The following is a 17,227-nucleotide window of genomic DNA, read 5'->3' as shown; positions in this document are numbered from 1 at the left end:
ATACTGAAAACAAGTAATCCCAACTGACCCTGTCGAAAGCTTTCTCCGCATTGAGGGAAAAGACAGCGGCATCATAGTCCATTCTGTCCGCCATTTCCATGGTAATTAACAATTTCCTGATATTACTGGACGTACTCATATTTTTCATGAACCCCGATTGTTCCTCATCAATCAAAGCTGGTAGGAACTGTACCAGTCGCATAGCAAGAACTTTGGCTAGAATCTTATTATCCCTATTAATGAGGCTGATCGGATGGATGATAATTAGCAGGAAGATTACTGTCTTTACCTTTTTTCAAAAAGACTGAAATAGACGTGTGATTTGTACTTTTAGGCAATGTCCCTTCTAGTTTACTCGAAACAAACATGTCTCTCAAAAGCTCCAAGGCCGAGTTCGGGAGTATCCTATAAAACTCACACGGGAGGCCATCCGGGCCCGGGGATTTACCCACATTCAGCCCAGAAATCGCACTCTTAATCTCATCCACTGTAATCGTATCTCCAAGAAGATCACGTTCAGCATCCTGAACCTTAGGCAGGTTCAAATTGCCAAAAAAGTCCTCACCCCTACCAGTAACACCAGCCTCATTACTATACAGATTCTCGTAGAAATCACGAAAAATTGAGTTAATTTGTTTGGGATCAAATGTAATTCTAACCTCCCGGTCCACTATAGAAGCAATTGCAGACTCCGAAATCCTTTTCCTCAACCGGTATGCCAGCCATCGATCACAACGTTCTCCCTTCTCAAAATAAGTACATTTAGAATAGAACAGGCCGCGCTCTGCCCTTAGTGACAAAAAGTCTTCCATTTCTCTTTTAAGTTTTTTCAAAGTAGCCAATTTAAGAGAGTCAGTTGGATCAAGCATCAAATCCCGAGAGATCTCACCAATACGTAAATCAAGATCAATCCTGGTCCTCTGCTCCCTCTTCTGCTTATCACTAGATAACCCCAAGCATACTCCACGCATACAGCATTTAAAGGCTTCCCACGTGTTCGCCACACTGACTTCTTCTGAGCGGTTCTCCATGACAAAATAGTTTGCTTCTGAAACAATCTGCTCTAATATATCATCATCTAATAAGATAGAGGTGTTCAGTTTCCATGAGAAAGGTCCGTACACACCGAAATTTAAGGCTCAAATGCATCACTACAGGGGCATGATCACTCAATAAAATATTACCAATTTCACTTGAGACAACATTTTCTGACACCTGTCCACCTGAAAACAACATGTCCAGCCTTGAAAACACACCATGAGCACTAGAAAAGAAATTGTATTGACGTTTGTCTAAGTTCTTCAGACGCCATGTATCTTTTAAATCATGTTCATCCAAGAGCGATCTAAGTGCCCTGTGATGATGATCACAACGCAGCACACGCCTGACCTGACTTCTATCCAGTATAGGATCAACCACAGTATTAAAATCCCCTCCAAGAAGAACATTTGGATTATTCAAATCTAAAAGGGTCTGTGATACCATTCTAAAAAAGGAGCCGTCGTCCACCGTTGGAACATGCACATTGCAGAGCGTCAACAATTCCCCCTGAATCTCCACCAACAAGGCAATCATCCTACCATCCTTATCCGCACATTCTCTTAAAACTTTAACAGGCAATTTCTTCCGAAACAAAATGGCCACACCTCTCGACCTAGACAAAAAAGAAGATCCATAAGCAGAACCAACCCACTCGTTTTCCAATTTAGAGATTTCATCCGCCAAAATATGAGTCTCCTGTAAGAAACAGATGTCAGCATGCATGTCCTGTAACATGTGAAACACCTTCTTTTTCTTAAGCAAATTATTGACCCCATTCACACTCCAAAAGACCACACAGAGATCATTGTCCGCCCCACCTTTGTGTGAGGCCATCATTACAACATGGAGGTCTAAAACCTCAAAAGTAAAATTAGCGTAGAAAAAAACATAAAAAATGATGCACATATACATATGACCCAAAAACAAAAAGTAAAAAACAAAAAGAACAGATAAATCTACGAAGTCTGTTCAACCCAAAAAACAATTTAACAAACAACATTCCAAACCATCCCCAGGAACTTCCCAAGGAACCTTAAAACCGACAATAATACATCAAGAAATTATTTCCAAAAAAGCAGAATCAAAACCAAGTAAGAATATTTGCATATATACCCAACACCTCCAGCCCCCCGTCCCCCCAAAAAAACCTTATAAACAGTTTGAGAAATAAACAGGCACCAAACTGAACCATATAAGCAGTCAAATTACATAAATATACTGTATCATAACATGTCAAAAGAACATAAAGGCAAACCTAGCTCCATATACATAAATGCACAAAGAAGAACATGCAATTTATGAAACCCCATAGCCATCTTTGACATTGTACCAGACTACCCAAATCCCACAAAACCGCAACCACATCCTTTTTTTCATTGTTCCAATAAAAATATGGGTGTCGTAAAGACCATGCTGAGTGGTGGCCATGTATGCAGTTCCAGAAGTACCAGAAGCACATCCCCCATGAATTCTAAATTCATAAAACGTCATAAAAATGGTACTGTAAAGTTATCTCTCCATCTGTGCCCAATGCTCCACTTGAGCGTAGGCTATCCTGCTCCACCTTGTCCGTTATTGACGCAATGTCAGGCTACCAAAAATCTTTCACCATAGTTTGGGATCTGATGCTCGGGGGCCTTATGTAGGGCAGCAATGAATTGGTGCTTCCAACCCCTGTATGATAATATCCCATTGCTCATACCTTATCATACTGTGATGGGGCCAGAAATGCCAGAAACATCCATACGGGAGCGCCACAAGGCGCTGAAACCCTGCCGTGTAGAAATCCTGCCAAAAGATGTTGCCAAACAAATGCTCATCCCCCACGCAGCATACTCCACAGACAGATCCCCGGGCCTGGATCCATGGATCCTGTGCATTGGTGCATTGTCCCTGCGCAACCTTGCTGACGTTAGCAAAGTCACACGGAACCCGGCTGAGGCAGCATGACATCAGCCTTGTAAACGCCGGCATCAATATCTTCCATGTCCCTCGAGGGGCACCAGTCATTTCTACGGAGACAGTCACATACCTCTCTGTGTCCGGTGACACGCTCCACGACACCAACCACTCGCGGATCCTCCGTGAATCAGGCAGCCTTGCTCATCCACCATCTTTACAGCCAATGAATGCTCCACGGCAAGTTCCCATTGACGTGTGGTCCGCCCAGGAATGATACGCCGAACAGCTGACTGGGTACGCACGTACACGGCAGCATCATGTGACACGGAAGGTCCTTTACTCAATAAGGCCCAAGCAGCAAGAAGCACATACAGAGGCCGCGAGATGAAAACACGAGCTGGCAGCAATCCACATGGCGAATGAAGGCAAGCTAAAGTTCCATATCCTAATTTAAACGTTAACTGTCATCTAAACACGGCGACATTTTAAAATTGACAAACTCATAACAAACTTGTAAAAATTAACAAAACATAGAACAAAGTTCCCAAATACATGAGGGGAATGTGGAGGGGGGCGTGTGCCAACCTAAATTACTCCATGTTTAGGGCAGATGCAAGAAGGCCCCTCTTATATGTCTCCAGCCACTCAAGACATTATTTTTACTTAGAAAAGCATTCAGTGTAATCTGTCTGGCCAGTTCCTTAGCCCCCCGAAAGGATCTCCTCAGAATCAGGATTTCTTTAGGGAAGTCAGGATAAACAAAGACAGCTTTACCTTTGTATGTCGCATTCCCCACTTGCCTGGCAGCTTTCATCAAGCACTCCTTAGACCTGAGATTCAGAAAGGATACCAAGATATGCCTTGCTTTGTCACTCAGGTGTTTACCAATCCGAAAGATGTTATCAATGTCCTCCAACCTGACAGTAGAGCAATGAAAAGTGTCCCTAAAAACTTGAATAACCAAGGAAGGCAAGTCGTCATCATCCCCAGCAGAGTCCTCCACACCAACCAATCTGATGTTTCTTGCCCTGATCCTTAATTCCAAATCCAAGCGCTGTTCTTTTTCTTTCTTCAAGTCAGACTTCAATTTATTGTAAGCCTGGAAGCTGCCTGCAATCTCAAAGCTCATAGTCAGAGAGGTCTTTTCCAAATCAGTGACCCTGCCATCCAGCTGTCCAGTTTTCAAATTAAGCTCAGCCATAGTCAGCTTAATATCACTAACATCTTGCGCCACCTGAAGAATAGTCTTGTAGACATCTGAGAGGCTTGGGGTATCCTCCATCTCAGGAACCTGCTTGGGTTTCTTTGAGGCAGGGTTTTCCGCTTCACCAATCTTTTTCTTGGAACTCATTATAATTTCATTTATAAATATCTTCAGGGAGAGGTCCAGAGCAGTTGAGTTAAGCTGCTACTCCGCTGCCAGCCATTCTAGAATCTCCAAGCCAATGGGGACTTTACATGCCCTGGGAGACAGTAGTCAGTCCCAGGGTATGGAGTCTATGTTTGGGGTCGCTACGACACCCCTGTGTCACTGCACAGAGGGTGCTGTGTAACACATGTGAATAAAGATGGTTCCTATGGAGGTGAGAATGCTATATAAAACTCCATAGACATTAAACACAAAAATAGCCCAGAACACACATAGCAAAAAATCCCTAAGAGTGGGAAAAAGAGTCTCAATCTTAGCAGGAGAAAAAAACAAACCCTTCAGATCCAGCAAAGCTGCTGGCGGACTCTATAGGTAAAGGAAATTTGCCATAAGATGAGAATTCTCCCTAACAGCTCGCCTTGGAAGCAAGTCGACGCGGAGCAACACAGGTTCGATCCCGTGTCCGCGCTTAGAAACCTCTTGGAATTAAGCGCATTATAAATAACCTATCATGCCAGACAACCCCTGGGGTAGAAGCGCGTGTGCACTTACATGTAATGCTGGGCTGCTGAGTGATACTTGGGCACGCCAGATAGCCCGAGAGGTATAATAGAGGGGGTGGCGCCTCCATGTTTGCCCCGCCCACTTTTTGTAGTGCCCCCTCCCATCACCAGTTAGTCCCCTCTCCAGCCCCCCTACCCAAGTGTAGGTTTCGTTGTTTCCTGATGACCAACGATCATCCACAATAGCTGGTTTCCCAGCAGCACTCATCATGACACGCTCTCGAATCTCTCGCATTATGTGCCAGCGCAGCGCTGACTCTCCCAAAGAAAATTTAAAAAAAAACTCTCATTGCACTCGTGCTCATGATATAGTTGCTCTGAGCATCCATGAGTCACGCCCTCCGAAGCCCCGCCCTCCCACAATTACCGGCCCCTCCTCTTTCCCGTTATACAGCAGCGCTCTTCCTCTTTCACAGTATCCACCCAGCACTCTAGCACTCTGAGCGTAGCAAAAAATGACGATCCACCCTCCTCTCTCGCTTTGTTCACTTATGCCCCCTGCGGCATATACGGCCCCCCTCCCATAAAAGCAACTCCTCCACCCTCATCTCATAGAGCAGCTCACGGCGTCGAACGCTCCCTCTCTCTCTCTCACCCCTCTCTGAAAGATAACAGAAGGTGGAGACGTGGATGGTTATTGCTCGTGTCACATGACCTGCGGTCCTACCATCCGCAGCATCTCCATCCCTCGAGTCTCCTAGCAACCAAGGAGGAGGTGGAGAGGGAGAAGGTGGAGAGGAGCGGGCAGGGCAAGAGAAAGGAGGGACCAGAGTGGCTGCACAATAAACCCATCACCTGCGAGAGATACCGAATAGATGGATGCTAGGCGGATGGATAGATAGATTGACAGACACATATAGACCATCCGCTTGATCGAGTGACGGAAAGACGAGGGATCCATGATCAAAGGTAAGGAGGGCGCCGCTATGGCGGGCTTGTCTGTGGGGAGGGTACATTGGCCGATACAAACAATCGCAGCTGCTCACGTGGAAGGTGTCACTGTGTGCGGATGGGCATTGTGTGTTCCCTAGCTCACATGGGGGCGGACTCCAACTGCGCACAGCTCGGACATGGAGGGGTGTGCAATCAAGCAAACGGCCGAGGGTGGGGCGCGGTCTTTGTTCCATATTGCCGGATCCCCTCGGGCGCGCACCTAGTGTCAGGGAGTAATTGCCGGCCAGGCCCATACAGGCTTGCAGCACAGCCATTCACCTGGGCCTGGCGCATACTGAGGCGGCCTGGCTGCCTGACAGGCTGGCGTGAATTATGAGCAGATGGATACTGACACGAGGAAGAGCATAGAGGCTGCCTGGCAGTCAAGCTCGCGTCTCACACACAGAGCAAGGGTGCCTTCCGATGACGGACACCGATAGGACAGCTTCTGCCTATCCAGCATCCGGCGCCTGCACACACGCACGCATCCCGATGTCAGATAGAGAGCTGATGGATATACCGCGAGCCTGCGCCTTCCTGCCAGCAAGACTCAGGTCACCTGGGAGCGGATAGAAGCACACAGAGACAGAGGGTGTCTGTTAGCAAGGCCCAGGTCACGTGGGGAGGGTAGTTGAGCACAGAGACAGATCCTGCCTGTCAGCAAGACTCAGGTCACCTGAGGGCAGGAAGATCCACATACAGTCCTTGACTGTCAGCAGGCATCAGGTAATCTGGGGGCAGGTAGATCCAGACAGGAACAGGGCCTGCCTGTCAGCAAGACTCGGGTCGCCCTGTGGCAGGCTCCACACAGAGGCAAAGGGTGTCTGCCAGCAGGTCTCAGGTCACCTAGGAGTGGGTAGATCCACACACAGACAGATCCTGCCTGCCAGGGGCAGGCAGATCCACAGAGAGACAGATGGTATCTGTCAGCAGGTCTCAGGTCACCTGGGAGTGGGTAGATCCACACAGAGACAGAGCCTGCCTGTCAGCAAGACCCACGTCAGCTGTAGGAAGGTAGATGCACACACAGACAGATCTTGCCTGCCAGCACGACTCAGGTCACCTGAGGGCGGGTAGATCCACACAGAGACAGACAACAAGACTCAGGTCACCTAGGGCCAAGTAGATGCACATAGAGACAAAGCCTGCCTGTCAGCAAGAATCAGGTTATCTGGGGGCGGATAGATCCACACAGAAACAGAGCCTGCCTCTCAGAAAGACTCAGGTCGCCCTGTGGCAGGCCCCACACAGAGACAAAGGGTGTCTGTCAGCAGGTCCCAGGTCACCTAGCAGTGGGTAGATCCACACAGAGACAGAACCTGCCTATCGGCAAGACTGAGGTCACCTGGGGGTGGACAGATGCACACAGAGACATACCCTGCCTGTCAGCAAGACTAAGGTCACTCAGGGGCAGGCAAATCCACAGATAGACAGATGGTGTCTGTCAGCAGGTCTCAGGTCACCTAGGGGTGGGTAGATCCACACAGAGACAGAGCCTGCCTGCCAGCAAGACTCAAGTCAGCTGGAGGCAGGTAGATGCACACACACAGACAGATCTTGCCTGTCAGCAAGACTCATGTCAAGACTTCAGACCCTGACTGTCAGCAAGTCACAGGCCACATTGAAGGTAGGTAGATTCACACAGAGACAGAACCTGCCTGTCAGCAAGACTCAGGTCACCTGGTGGAAGGCAGATCCACACAGAGACAAATGGTGTTTGTCAGCAAGTCTCAGATCAGCTAGGAGCGGGTAGATCCACATAGAGACAGAGCCTGCTTGTCAATAAGACTCAGGTCACCTCGGGTGGACAGATGCACACACAAACATATCCTGCCTATCAGCAAGACAAAGTTCACCTGGGGGTGAGTACAGAAATACAGCGACAGAGGGTGTCTGTCAGCAAGTCTCAGGTCACCCGGAGGTGGGTAAATACACACACAGACACATTCTGCCTGTCAGCAAGGCTCAGTTCACGCATGGGGGAAGGTAGATCCACAGAGAGACAGAGGGTGTATGTCAGCAAGACTCGGGTCCCTGACCGGGGAGGAAGTGGGTAGATCCACACAGTGGTAGACCATGATTTCAGCAAGACTCAGTTCACCTGGGGCCAAGTAGATGCGCACACAGACAGGTCCTGCCTGTCAGCAAGAATCAGGTTATCTGGGGGCGGATAGATCCACACAGAAACAGAGCCTGCCTCTCAGAAAGACTCAGGTCGCCCTGTGGCAGGCCCCACACAGAGACAAAGGGTGTCTATCAGCAGGTCTCAGGTCACCTAGCAGTGGGTAGATCCACACAGAGACAGAACCTGCCTATCGGCAAGACTGAGGTCACCTGGGGGTGGACAGATGCACACAGAGACAGACCCTGCCTGTCAGCAAGACTAAGGTCACCCAGGGGCAGACAGATCCACAGAAAGACAGATGGTGTCTGCCAGCAGGTCTCAGGTCACCTAGGGGGGGGGGTAGATCCACACAGAGACAGAGCCGCCTGTCAGCAAGACTCAAGTCAGCTGGAGGCAGGTAGATGCACACACACAGACATATCTTGGCTGTCAGCAAGACTCAGGTCAAGACTTCAGACTCTGACTGTCAGCAAGTCACAGGCCACATTGGAGGCAGGTAGATTCACACAGAGACAGAACCTGCCTGTCAGCGAGACTTGGGTCGCCCTGTGGCAGGCTCCACACAGAGGCAAAGGGTGCCTGCCAGCAGGTCTCAGGTCACCTAGGAGTGGGTAGATCCACACACAGACAGATCCTGCCTGTCAGCAAGAATCAGGTCACCTAGGGGTGGACTGATGCACACAGAGACAGTTCCTGCCTGCCAGCAAGACTCCGGGCACTCAGGGGCAGGCAAATCCACAGAGAGACAGATGGTATCTGTCAGCAGGTCTCAGGTCACCTGGGAGTGGGTAGATCCACACAGAGACAGAGCCTGCCTGTCAGCAAGACCCACGTCAGCTGTAGGAAGGTAGATGCACACACAGACAGATCTTGCCTGCCAGCACAACTCAGGTCACCTGAGGGCGGGTAGATCCACACAGAGACAGACAACAAGACTCCGGTCACCTAGGGCCAAGTAGATGCACATAGAGAAAAAGTCTGCCTGTCAGCAAGAATCAGGTTATGTGGGGGCGGGTAGATCCACACAGAAACAGAGCCTGCCTCTCAGAAAGACTCAGGTCGCCCTGTGGCAGGCCCCACACAGAGACAAAGGGTGTCTGTCAGCAGGTCCCAGGTCACCTAGCAGTGGGTAGATCCACACAGAGACAGAACCTGCCTATCGGCAAGACTGAGGTCACCTGGGGGTGGACAGATGCACACAGAGACATACCCTGCCTGTCAGCAAGACTGAGGTCACTCAGGGGCAGGCAAATCCACAGATAGACAGATGGTGTCTATCAGCAGGTCTCAGGTCACCTAGGGGTGGGTAGATCCACACAGAGACAGAGCCTGCCTGCCAGCAAGACTCAAGTCAGCTGGAGGCAGGTAGATGCACACACACAGACAGATCTTGCCTGTCAGCAAGACTCAGGTCAAGACTTCAGACCCTGACTGTCAGCAAGTCACAGGCCACATTGGAGGTAGGTAGATTCACACAGAGACAGAACCTGCCTGTCAGCAAGACTCAGGACACCTGATGGAAGGCAGATCCACACAGAGACAAATGGTGTTTGTCAGCAAGTCTCAGATCACCTAGGAGCGGGTAGATCCACATAGAGACAGAGCCTGCTTGTCAATAAGACTCAGGTCACCTGGGGTGGACAGATGCACACACAAACATATCCTGCCTATCAGCAAGACAAAGTTCACCTGGGGGTGTGTACATCAATACAGCGACAGAGGGTGTCTGTCAGCAAGTCTCAGGTCACCCGGAGGTGGGTAGATACACACACAGACACATTCTGCCTGTCAGCAAGGCTCAGTTCACGCATGGGGGAAGGTAGATCCACAGAGAGACAGAGGGTGTATGTCAGCAAGACTCGGGTCCCTGACCGGGGAGGAAGTGGGTAGATCCACACAGTGGTAGACCATGCTTTCAGCAAGACTCAGTTCACCTGGAGCCAAGTAGATGCGCACACAGACAGGTCCTGCCTGTCAGCAAGACTCTGGTCATCTGGGGGTGGATAGATCCACACAGATACAGAGCCTGCCTGTCAGCAAGACTCGGGTCACCTTGGTGCAGGCAGAGCCACACAGAGACAGAAGGTGTATGTCAGCAAGACTCAGTTCACCTGAGGGCAGGTAGATTCACATAAAGACTGACCCTGTCCATCAGCAAGACTCAAGTTACCTGAGGGAGGGTAAATCCACACAAAGAAAGAGCCTGCCTGTCAGTAAGGCTCAGGACACCTAGGGGAGGGCAGATCCACATAGAGACAGAGCCTGTCTGTCAGCAAGACTCAGGTCATCTGGGGGTTGGCAGATCCACACAGAGACAGATCCTGCCTATGAGCATGACTCAGGTGACCTGGGAGTGGGTAGATCCACATAGAGACATAATCTGCCTGTCAGCAGAGGCATTGCTAGGGGGTGTCTTAGGGGGCTATAGCCCCGGGTCTTTTGATTGTAGCCCCGGATAGAATCTCAGGGGCTTCAACCAAAAGGCTACTTAGCCTTGAGTCCCAACAATCCCAACATTAGCGTAGCCCCAGATCTTTTCCAGACCTAGCAACACCCCTGCCTGTCAGCAAGGCTCAGACCACCTTGGGCGGGTAAATCCACATAGAGACAAAGGGTGGCTATCAGCAAGTCTCAGGTGACCTGGGAGATGGTAGATCCACACAGAGACAACACCTACCTGTCAGCAAGACTCAGGCTACCCAGGGGCAGGCAGCTCAACACAGAGAAAGAGGGCATATGTCTGAAATTCTCAGATCACATGATGGTGGGTAGATACATACACAGATAGATCCTGCATGTCAGCAAGAATCAGGTCACCTGAGGGTGGGTAGATCCACATAAAGACCTACCCTGCCTGTCAGCAAGACTCGGGTAATCTGGGGGGTGGTAGATGCACACACAGACAGATCCTGCCTATCAGCAATACTCAGGGCACCTAGGGATGGGTAGATGCACATAGAATGAAATCCTGCCTGTCAGCAAGACTCAGGTCACCTGGGGGGCGGGTAGATCCAAACAGGGACACATCATCCTTGTCAGAAAGACTCAGGCGACCTGGGGGCAGGCAAATCCACAAAGAGAGAGATCCTGCATGACACTAAGGCTCAGGTCACCTGGGGATGGATGGGCAGGCCCACACACAGACAATGTCTGTCAGCAAGTCTCATGTGACCTGGATTGGCTAGATACACACACTTACATATCCTGCCTGTCAGCAAGACTCAGGTCACCTGAGGGCGTGTAGATTCACATAGAGACAGACACTGTGTATCAGCAAGACTCAGGACACCAGGGTGTGGGTAGATACACACACATACAGATCCTACCTGTTAGCAAGACTCAAGTCACCTGGGGGAGGGTAGATCCACACAGATAGAGCCTGCCTGTGAGTAAGGCTCAGGTCACCTAAGGGAGGGCAGATCCACGCTGAGACAGAGCCTGCCTGTCAGCAAGACTCAGGTCACCCGTAGGGCAGGCAGATCCACACAGAGACTGTGGGTGTCTGTCAGCAAGTCTCAGGTCACCTGGGAGCGGGTAGATACACATAACCTGCCTATCAGAAAGACGCAGGTCACCTGGGGGCAGGTAGATGCACACAGAAATAGAGCCTGCCTGTCAGCAAGACTCAAGTCAGCTGGAGGCAGGTAGATGCACACACAGACAGATACTGCCTGTCAACAAGAGCAGGTCACCTGAGTGAGGGTAGATCCACTTAGAGACAGATCCTGCCTTCTAACAAGACTCAGGTCACCTTGGGCCGGGCAGATGCACATAGAGACAAATCCTGCCCGACAGCAAAACTCAGGTCACCTGGGGGCGGGTAGATCCAAACAGAGACACATCATCCTTGTCAGCAAGACTCAGGCGACCTGGAGGCAGGCATATCCACAGAGAGAGAGACCCTGCCTCACCCTAAGACTCAGGTCACTTGGGGATGGATGGGCAGGCCCGTACAGAGACAGGGTCTGTCAGGAAGAATCAGGTCACCTGGGGGAGGTTAGATTCACACAGAGATAGTGTCCGCCTGTCATCAAGACCCAGGTCACCTGGGGAAGGTAGTTCCACACAGAGACAGAGCCTATTTGTCAACAAGCCACAGGTCGCCTTGTTCGGGTAGATCAACAAAGAGACACATCCTGCCTGTAAGCAAGACTTAGGTCACCTGAGGGCAGGTAGATCAACATAGACACAGACCCTGACTGTCACAGGTCACATGGAGGTGGGTAGATTCACACAGGGACAAAGGGTGTCTATCAGCAAGACTCAGATCACCCAGGGGCAGACAGATCTACAGAGAGGCAGAGGATGTCTGTCAGCAAATTACAGGTCACCTGGGGGTGGGTAGATCCAAACAGAGAGACATCATGCTTATCAGCAAGACTCAGGAGACCGGGGGCAGGCACATCCACACACAGACAGATCCTACATGCCAGTAAGACTCAGGTCACCCTGGGGCAGGCAAACCCACACAGAGACAGAAGGTGTATGTCAGCAAGTCTTAGGTCACCAGGGGGCGGGTAGAGACACACACATACAGATCCTGCCTTTCAGCAGGACTCAGGTCACCCGGGGGCAGACACATCCACACAAAGACTGTGGGTGTCTATTGGCAAGTCTCAGGTCACTTGGGAGTGGGTAGATACACACAGATATCCGGCCTATCGGCAGGGCTTAGGTCACCTGGGGGCAAGTAGATCGACACAGAGCCTGCCTGTCAGCAAGACTCAGGTCAGCTCGAGGCAGATAGATGGACACACAGACATATCCTGCCTGTCAACAAGATCAGGTCACTCAAGGGTGGGTAGATATACATAGAGACAGGCCCTGTCTGTTAATAAGACTCAGGTCACCTTGTGGTGGGTAGATGCACAGAGAGACAAATCCTGCCTATCAGCAAGACTCAGGTCACCTGGGGGCGCGTAGATCCAAACAGAGACACATCATGCCTGTCAGCAATACTCAGGGGACCTGGGGGCAAGCAAATGCTCACACAGACAGATCCTGCCTGACAGCAAATCTCAGGTCACCTGGAGGCGGGTAGATTTACAGAGAAACAGAGCCTGCCTGTCACCAAGACTCAAAACATTTGGGGTGGGTAGATGCACATACAGACAGATCCTGTCTCTCAGGAAGATTCAGGTCACCTGAGGGCTGGTAGATCCACATAGAGACAGCCTGTGCCTGTTTACCACGCTCATGTCACCTAGGGGCAGGTAGATGAACATAGAGACAAAGCCTGCCTGTCAGCAAGTCTCAGGTCACCTTCTGGCGAGTAGATACACACACAAATCCTGCCTCTCTGCAAGGCTCAGCTCACCTTGGGGCAGGTAGATCCACACAGAGCCTGCCTGTCAGCAAGACTCAGGTCAGCCGGAGACAGTTAGATCCACACAGAGACAGATCCTGCTTGTCAACAAGACTCAGGTCACATGGGGGTGGGTAGATTCACACAGAGACAAAGGGTGTCTGTCAGCAAGTCTCAGATCACCTGGGGGCAGGGAGATCCACAAAGAGATAGAGAAAGCCTGCCTCTCAGCAAGACTAATATCACTGAGGAGCAGACAGATGCACAGAGAAACAGAGGGTGTCTGTGAGCAAGTTGCAGGTAACCTGGGTGCGGGTAGATACACAAAGAGGCAGATCCTGCCTATCAGCAAGACCATTTGCTGTGTCCGCCTGCACGCCCCTCCCCTCCTGCTTTAAATGGAGGGGGAGAGGGCCGAGAGGCGAAGCCGACGAGAGAAGGCCAGGAGAAAAGGCCTCCTGTGCTCTTTGCAGCTCTTCGCTGCTCGTTTGCCGTTTGCCCGAAACCTACGCCGCACCCAGAAGGTAAGAAGTTCTACCCTTGCAAGCTTCTCTCCAACCCCTGCACCACCTAAAGGCGCTTCAGGTTGCGCGCCCGTACTTTGAAAGCCGCCTTCAGCTCACAGCCCATTCCCACGAGCAGCCGTAATACGCGGCTATGCTCACGCACTGTACAACCCTCCTCACTCGCTGATAAGGCCAGGCACCCCCGCAAAACCTCAAAGCCTGCATCCACCTCAAGTACTACCAACACAGCCACCAACAAAGTACTTAACTTTTCGTATAATTATACCGCCTCCATAACCAATGTGATTACAAATGTGTCCACCACCGCTGAAAATGTGACCCCAGTTTAAAATCTGTGATTAGCAATTCTTCTACCACCATTTTGAATGCTAGTGTGCCAAATGCTATACCACATGTCCACCACCTCTGAAAATGTGACCCCCAGTGTAAAATCTGTGATTAGCAATTCTTCTACCACCATTTTGAATGCTAGTGTGCCAAATGCTATACCACATGTGTCCACCACTTCTGAAAATGTGACCCCCAGTATAAAATCTGGGTTGTGCATCTCCCCTACACCCAGAGCTCAACCCCCCCCCACCAAACCCTATCTCATCATGAACCCCCTCTCAGGCACTACTGAACCCCACATGAAATGCGCCATGATTAACGCTAGGTCCATCAATGCCCACGCCCTAGACATACACGACCTACTAACCTCCCACAACCTAGATCTACTCATGATCTCAGAAACATGGCTACATGAGGCCTCCGGCCCGGCACTATCCCTCGCCCTACCCCCTGGCTATTCCATAACTAGACAAGACCGCCTCTCCAAAGGTGGAGGTGTAGCAATTATTGCCAGAGACTCGCTCTCTATCAGAAAGATAGAGAAATCCCTGACCAACAACAACAGTGACTACCTCCAAGTTAAAATAACCCTCTCTCCCCATTGCACCATTACTGTGCACATCATCTACCGCCCTCCAGGTCCAACAGGAGACTTCCAAGCCTCTCTCATCCACCTCCTCTCTGACAACCTCAAAAAACAGTCTAAAGCCATTCTCCTCGGGGACGTCAACCTAGGGCTCCGGGATAGTAAGGACGTAGCAGCCAAATCCCTTGACTCTGCCCTCAATGCTCTAGGCTACAAGAACACCATCCTTAGCCCTACTCACACTCAGGGCAGAACGCTCGACTGGATAGCACAGCATAACTGCCCACTCATCATCACAGGTAACAATCCCACCCCGTGGTCTGACCACCACATCATCACCTTTAGCATCCTCACCACTAGCTCCCCTGCTGCCCCCTTGCCTCAACCGCTCCCACCTTGCCTCGCCAGAAGCTCCCGCCAGCTCACTAAGGAAGGGCTACTGCCCTTCCTCCAAGGCCCAGCCTTCAGACCACCTTTTTCATCAGACCCAGAAACACTCGCAACAACCTATGATACTGTCATCAAAGCAGCTATCAACTCCATTGCCCCTCTCAAACCCCGCAAATCCAAACCCACTACCCATTCCAACTCTTGGTTCACCCCTGAGCTCCTCACACTCCGCAACGAGAAAAAAGCCGCACTCACACAGTGGCAAACGTCCCACTCTGAAAAAGACAAGATGATCTTTAAAGCCCTATCCACCAAATACAAAAAGGCAATCACCCAAGCAAAGGCCAAATCCTTTGAATCCAGAATCTCGGAAGCCCAATCTAGCACAAAAGAAATCTTCGCCATTTTCAGAGAGCTCGAGACACCCACTCCCGCCCCCCAAAATTTCACCAAAGACAAAGACTGGTGTGACAAAATACAAACGGCCATGCAAACCAAATTAAGCCTCCTCAAAAGCAAAATACTAGCCACTAAACAAGCCCTACCCAGTATGCATATCCCTATCCCATCACCTGCCCCGGATCCCCCCCTACCCTTCTCCTTCAAACCCATCCAAGAAAAAGACATCATCAACATTATGAGGAACATCAAGCCCTCTAACTGCAAAGGTGATGCATGCCCAGCCTCCATTATCAAAGACTGCACGGAAGCGCTAGCGCCCTTCCTAACAGCCTTTGTGAATGCCTCCTTTACCACAGGGAAAGTCCCCGCCTCCCTCAAGGAAGCTTGGGTCCGCCCTCTTTTGAAAAAACCAACTCTCGATCCCACCTCCCCCAACAACTACAGACCTATCACCACTGTCCCATTCCTCCTCAAAATATTGGACAAAGCAGCCTACTTGCAGGTCCAGCACTTCATTGAAGAGAACAAACTCCTTGGACTCCGCCAATCTGGCTTCCGCCCCAGACACGGGACCGAAACCGCCCTACTTGACTTGAAAAACCAAATGGACGATGCTAGAGACATGGGTAAACCAGCACTTCTCCTACTCCTTGACCTATCCGCAGCATTCGACCTCGTGGATCATGGCGTCCTATGCCACCACCTTTCCTCCACCGCCACAGCTTGGATCACCTCCTTCTTACAAGACAGAACCATGCAAGTATTCTCTGACCTAGCCGCCGCATCACCAACTATTATACTTTGTGGTGTACCCCAAGGCTCCTGTCTCCCCCCCACCCTGTACAACATCTTCACACGACCCCTCTTCCTCATCCTCGACGCTATGGGCATCTCATACACCAACTACGCCGATGACACTCAGATCCTCCTCACTCTCACAGGTAACTATGACACCGACTCCCTGACCCTCAACAACCTCTACAACACCATCCAAGCCTGGATGGCTGACAACGGACTATGCCTCAACTCTGACAAGACGGAACTCCTCCTGGTAGGTTCCCCCGACACGCTAAAAAACCTAGATGCCCAATTCAGCCACTTCATCATTGACTCCATTAAAATCCCGGTCTCCGATTCTGTCAAAACTCTGGGAGTCTACCTGGACTCCAGCCTATCCATGGATAGACAAGTCAACGCAATAGCATCCGCAGCTGCATATCATGCTAAACTTATCAACGCAATCAGGTCCTTTCTATCCAAAGAGAACTGCACCAACATAGCCAGAGCCATCACCGGCTCCAGGCTAGACTACTGCAATGTACTCTTTCTAGGAACCTCCAACAAAAACTTAGAGAGACTACAAGTAATACAGAACAATGCTCTCCGGGCAGTCCAAGGCATTGCTAAAAGAGAACACATCTCTGAAGCCAGAAAACTAGCCCACTGACTCCCAATAAAGGAAAGGATCGTATTCAAAGCCCTGACACTGACCCACAAGTGCATTAACTTCACTGCTTCTGCATACCTTTCTCAAAGGATCCACCCTGTCTCCACTACCAGGCCAACCAGATCCCCCTACACCAACATGCTCTCTGTGCCACTAGTAAAAAGAGTAAAAGCGGGTGGATCCAGCTTCCCCTATCTCGCGCCCACCCACTGGAATGCCCTACCTCTCACTATCCGTGGCGAGGACTCCCTCACCACTTTCCGCAAAACACTGAAAACTACCCTCTTCACATAAGGACCGACACATC

General features: G+C 50.5%; 1 protein-coding gene across 2 annotated transcripts in view; it reads left to right on the top strand.

The window, feature by feature from the left end:
• The first annotated feature begins 5,311 nt into the window (after positions 1–5,311).
• Positions 5,312–17,227, top strand: part of SEPTIN3 (septin 3) — a 133,205-nt gene continuing 121,289 nt past the window's right edge. The window contains exon 1 of one of the 2 annotated variants that reach the window (XM_069654393.1): positions 5,312–5,784. In XM_069654393.1, coding sequence (XP_069510494.1) covers positions 5,775–5,784 — 10 coding nt within the window. In that variant the 5' untranslated portion in view covers positions 5,312–5,774. The remainder of the gene's footprint in view (positions 5,785–17,227) is intronic. The other variant, XM_069654392.1, reaches the window with a different exon arrangement.

This window comes from Ambystoma mexicanum, chromosome 3q (assembly GCF_040938575.1).
Source record: "Ambystoma mexicanum isolate Mex_15411 chromosome 3q, UKY_AmexF1_1, whole genome shotgun sequence".
Taxonomy (NCBI): domain Eukaryota; kingdom Metazoa; phylum Chordata; class Amphibia; order Caudata; family Ambystomatidae; genus Ambystoma; species Ambystoma mexicanum.
The sequence above is the reverse complement of the archived record's forward strand: the minus strand, read 5'-3'. Positions and strand labels throughout refer to the sequence as shown.